Source organism: Peromyscus eremicus, chromosome 8b (genome assembly GCF_949786415.1).
Source record: "Peromyscus eremicus chromosome 8b, PerEre_H2_v1, whole genome shotgun sequence".
Taxonomy (NCBI): domain Eukaryota; kingdom Metazoa; phylum Chordata; class Mammalia; order Rodentia; family Cricetidae; genus Peromyscus; species Peromyscus eremicus.
Genome location: NC_081424.1, coordinates 40,719,828 through 40,725,616, shown reverse-complemented (window position 1 = coordinate 40,725,616; position 5,789 = coordinate 40,719,828). Strand labels below are relative to the sequence as shown.

Genomic DNA, 5,789 nt, shown 5'->3' with positions numbered 1-5,789 from the left:
ATAAATGAGTCTATGTCCCCTACTCTAAAGAATTCTAATACAAATAGCAAAATTGAAATGGACTAGACAAATTTCAGGTGAATCAAATTCACCTTTTAATTAAGAACATGTAATAAAAAAGATATTTCTATGGTGAAAATTCACAACATGGTCACCTCTGCAGTACACTGAACAAAGTGAAAAGAACCCTTGTACCAATGTTCACAGAGTGCACCTACAGGTGGTGCAATACCCCTATAAAACTTAGCAACTTAACCAGGCCCCTCAAGTCCTCTGGCCTGCTTTACCCCCTCTCTACAATTCCACAAGAGCAGAAGAGCATCTTTAAAGCACTGTCCAGTTTGCAAGCACTTGGAGAAAATTCCTTTCCTCATTTCCTAATACATGAATCAAGTGCTACTGAAGGACAGTAATCCACTGTCTGTGTCATTGGGTAGGAGGAAGTCAGTGGAAGCCAGTGTCACTCTTCAGTAGTAAAGTTATTTTTCTACCTCTCCACCTTGTATTTACTTCAATGACCTGAGTTTTTGCCCAATTATAGCTAAACATGAATATAAGCTGCATTTCATTTCTGTTATCATTTACCATTTGTGGATGTTCACATTTGCTTACAAATCCTAAGGGAGTAAAAAAAGCCAGGATCTCCAATCCAGAATATTCTGGCAATCTTTATTAAAAGTTTAATTTAGAATATTATAGCAACATAATATGGTTTGTCCAAATATTACAGATTTTTCAAAAACTTCCTTTAGTGTATATAAATTAAGAAAGATTATACCCGACATGATTTTCTACAGGGACATTTTCATTTTTTTGAAGCAGGGTTCAATGCTAACATCAGCTCTTATATACTCAGAGATTACTGGATCCACTAAGTGGACAATGACAACTGGCTGAGGCAGCTGAAGAATGCTTCCCTAGGAATCGGAAACACAGAGGAGTCATTGTCTTACTCAGTGGAACTGCAGTCTTCTGTCAATCCATGCTCCTGGAAGGCGGAGGAAAGTGTAATAGACTGTTAGTTCTAGATGTTGACAACACATGGCTTGCACACGCAGAGGCTTTACTCCCTGCCCGTCGTCAGCAGCCTGAGAGCCTTCTGGAGGTTCTGCACCGCAGTGCCCACATCTTCATACTGCAGGGCACTGCCAGCGTATTTGCAGTACTTCTGAGCTCTAGCAAAATCCTCCGGGGTCAGGCGGACATCCCCTACAAGAAGCACACAGACACACCACAGATTACACCATGCTGTGCTGACCTAAGTAGGTACCTATTCACACTCACGGTGAACAACATATTCATGCTTATGTAAAAAGGCCAAGCTTCATTTTGCTACTTATATAAACCAGATAGATGGTAATAAAAATAACTCATATGCATACAATTTTCCATCAATAAATAACAAACCAGAAGTCTGTATTGTAGCAAATTAACTGTGAGGGGGAGAGAGACTGGCTGTGTGAAACAAGAAAAGCAGCTTAGTGTTTATACTAGACTGCTGAGGCTCTCTGCATGGAACACCACAAACAGACTAAACCCTTTAGCCCTCATTTGAGCTGGAATATAAATACATCCTCCAATAAAAGGAGGGGGTGGGAGAGCATACTCTATGAAGAACATTATCATTTTTTAAGCATTAAAATATTCTACATTTTGCTTCATTCATATATAAAAAAACTTTAGGCCATTCCCCAAAATTCTTATCATTAAAACACACAACTAAACATGAAAATAGTCATTACAAACAATTTTCCAAAATTTATTTCTAGAAGTTTCCTACTTACAGATGAGTAATATGTAAGAATCCAACTAAATAATTTCAGTAAAATACGTTATTCACTTAATCTAAGATACAAAGGTCTTTGTACATATGTATTTCTACGGTAAGAAAAAACACAGTGTCTTGTCTCTGGAAAAGAGACAAACAAATGGGTATTTCCTCACTTATTATCTTACTGTGGCAAGTGTTGAGAGCGGCAGCCTGACTAGAAGGCCGAGGCACAGGAAAATGAGCAGGCAGCACACTCATACTGTTTTTAAGGCTATACTGATACACAGATTCCTTTAAGTAGTCTTTCATTTTTGCTTTTTGCCATTGATGGAAATAGCAAAATATGATATTATCTTGTAAAGAGGTAGCAACTGTAGGTAGGCTGATACTAAATCCTAAAAATCTTATCATCTTCCAAAGCAAGCACTGATACACTACATGTATTTTTAGTGTGAATTTTGTACAAGACTCCTGGTGGCGCCCAGCTCAGGGGCTCACTGAGTAAGCTGGGAAAGGCTGCCTTTAGTGCCAGTGCCTTTATTTCCGAATTCTCAATACAGTTCATGAACAGTCAAACACTAAGTAAGTCCCAGATTTTAAGATAGTGTGTTTACAAATTTACATACAGTGCTACATGGAATAAGCCTTCAAATAATCATTGAATTAGTACAAGATTAAAGTAATTAGACATTCTCATTTAACAAAGGTTTTTAATTTCCTTGAATTTCTCTCTTGCTTTACAAGTAACACAAATCAACAAATGAGTAAAACTACAATTATATACGAAATATTCAGGCATAATTCACTACCATCTTCTAGTAGTTTAGTAAGTTGTTATTTACCACATCAACCAAACTTAAAGACACCAACTTCACTTCCGTTCACAATTTTGTCACATGCACTTCACTGTTACGCTTTGTTAAGGTTACTTTTCAAAATAACCAAGGCTCTGCCCACTTGGATAGACACCTTTAGAGCAGAACACTGTGTAGACCGATTGCACTTACCACTACCCACTTGGGCTTTGACAGTCTCTCTCTCCTTCCATTGTAGTCAACGTTAATGCAAAGGCAAGTACCTGATATGCACCATACACGTTGGGAAAGAAGCTTTGATGCCCAGAACAACCTCATCTTTTCTACGTTAACGTTAGTTCTGTTTTCTGATGCATCACTTACTCATTAGTAGGAGAAAAGGTGTATAATAGCAAAGCTGATATTATTTTATTTGCATAAACTAAACTTAATCACTAACAATGAAACTATTTCAAAGTACAAACACCTTAGGTTTTTAATGAAGTCATCTCAATATTAATAAAGTATAAATGAAATATCACTACTAAAAATGACATGTAAAGCTTATGGACACACATAATTCATGTATAAAAGATAGTAATTGGATGATAACAATCAATATGTAGAGTCATATTCAAAATGTAATTTCTAGACACATAGAGCTGTTAGGCTTATTTTCTTTTCTTTTCTTTTTTTTTTTTTTTTTTTTTGGTTTTTCGAGACAGGGTTTTCTCTGTAGTTTTGCGCCTTTCCTGGAACTCACTTTGTAGACCAGGCTGGCCTCGAACTCACAGAGATCTGCCTGCCTCTGCCTCCCGAGTGCTGGGATTAAAGGCATGAGCCACCACCGCCCGGCCTTATTTTCAACAATTTAAAGAACTTTACTGAACCATGCAAAACTACTTTTGTAACACGCCAGGCTTTCCTTCATTTAAGAAATAGAATTAAGTCACCCATAATGAAATATACGAACTTACCTTTTATTATGAATTAAAAATAAACTCTGTCACCTACTTAGGATTCTATGAAAACATAAAATTTCAATAGCGAAGGTAGAAGAAACAAGAAAGGAGGCAGTTTAATTCAGTGTACCTGGTCTTATACTCAGTGTCATAAAGACAGTCTTACTGAACCAAGTAAAAGCTGTTTTCTTTACGAAGCACAGGTGAAAAAGCACCACATGATCCAGGTAGTGATGTCTAACCTGGCATCTCTCTCAGGCAGTCTGGGACCCTGTGAAGATGGCATTGGACCAAGACCATCTTATACGAGGCTCCCACCCTTCAAAGTAGGGCCAGGACAGGCAGAGGACAGCTGCTTAGCTGCCAGTCTCTGCTGCTGTAATAAGGACAGCGGGTCAAGCATGGCATTAAAGACATTTTCAGAGGGAAAGCGAAATCACTGAATACTCCATTGACAAAAGCATCCTTCCGTTCCCAGGATTCATTTATCTAATGTTACTACAGAGGACAGGATGCATAACTGGAAATATTTCCAAGATGGGTCTTTCCAACTGATGTAAATAGTTCTAGAAATTAGAGGGCTTTGGCTAATATCACTGGAACACACTCCATTATTGATTTGAACAGACCACTCAAGACACAGGCAAACAGAAGCACAGTTCTGAATCTTTATAAAAAGTCACTGTCCAAAGATGCCAATTATGGCAAGAGCAATAATGGATACAGGCAGTTCCGTTGTTTTAGGTAATAACAACATTCAATATTTTTCAGATATTGTAACATTTTTAAGACTCAAACAACAGAGGTAAGTTTTTATTTGATTTCTGTACAAGAGCTAGAAGAGGATAACATTAACCTTCTGCATGGAGATATCCAGTTTCCCATCACCATTTACTCAAGAGGCTGTCTTTGGCCCCTTTGTCGAGAACAGGTTAACTGGAGATGCACAGGTCTAAGTTCATTCCCTGACATCCATTCTGTTACTCTGGTATAGGGTTTATGCCAGGACCATGCTTTGGTTTTCCATGAGCAATAAGAAGACTTGAACTCTGAGTGAGAAATCAAAATATGCCTCAAATCCAACTAGAGGCAAAAAAGTAGAGAGAAGTCAGAAAAGTAAAGAAGATTACATCAACTTATCATGAGTCAACCAAATACTGAACCACGGAACCGCAGATGGCTGATTTTCATCATGGTTAGCTCTTTCCTTTTTGGATAATGTAATAATGTAGTGCAGATAAGGCAAATCACAATGACAATACATAGTGATTTTGAAATGAAGGAAAGTAACTGAGCATAAGCTTTCACTGTAGTTGTGGCTAGACATCTGTGTCACTAAATCTAGTACAGACCAAAGAGAAAAGAACAGCAAAGAAAAGAAAACAGAGTATCTTTGGATGTGGCTTCTCTGACCACCTTATAAGATCCTGGTTCACTTGACAATCTAGCAGAGACAGTGAAAAAGAGATTCTTTTGAATATCCTCTATACTCAATTTTATACGCTACACCCAAGGAACAGTTACAAACACCACTCCAAATAAGGAGAGACACAATGCAGCCTACACAAAGCCAGATGACTCACCTTGGGAAGCCGTGTACAGGTCAGGATCGATGGCTGGAACAGTCTGTGGACTAGGCTGTACGGTATTACTTGTTACACCTGTGAATCAAAACCAGAGACAGGCAGAAGTGCTTCATCCCCTAATAAAGTATTAGGAAAGAAGCCAAGGTTGGCAATTATTTCACTATTTCAATATTTTCTTCATTCTGATGCATTAATATCAACTTATTTTACAAACTGGAACAGAAAATATGCAGGAAAATGTGAGTGCTGACCTTCGTGACTAGTGCTTCAAATTGTTTTTTTTTTTATTCTTTGAAATTAAGATATAATTACACCATTTTCCCCTTCTCTTTCCTCCCTCCAACCAGTTTTATGTATCCCTCTTCTCTCTCAAATTCAATGCCTCATTTTCTTTAATTGTTGTTATACATTATATATGTATGTATTCATAAACATATAACAGTGACCTGCTCATCCCATATCTTATTACTTATATGTATATGACCAAGTGGTCACATTGAATTAAAGCTTGCCACATATCTTTAAAGGAAGAGATTCCCTTCCCACCTTTTAATCTCTTAGCCTGATAAGTACCCTTGAGGACAAAGTGAGACATAATTATGATTTATTTTAAGTTGTCAGAAGAGTACAGTTCATAACTGCATGAAATGGAACACTGCAATTCTCCAGTTAATGT

The 5,789-nt window shown here is 37.5% G+C and overlaps 1 protein-coding gene across 1 annotated transcript in view; it reads right to left on the bottom strand.

Annotated features, from left to right (window-relative positions):
- Positions 1–643: 643 nt before the first annotated feature.
- The window catches only part of Vta1 (vesicle trafficking 1), a 14,051-nt gene continuing 8,905 nt past the window's right edge, over positions 644–5,789 (bottom strand). The window contains exons 2-3 of the mRNA XM_059272471.1: positions 5,111–5,188; positions 644–1,209 (exon numbers count right to left, since the gene is read on the bottom strand). Coding sequence (XP_059128454.1) covers positions 1,064–1,209; positions 5,111–5,188 — 224 coding nt within the window. The 3' untranslated portion in view covers positions 644–1,063. The remainder of the gene's footprint in view (positions 1,210–5,110; positions 5,189–5,789) is intronic.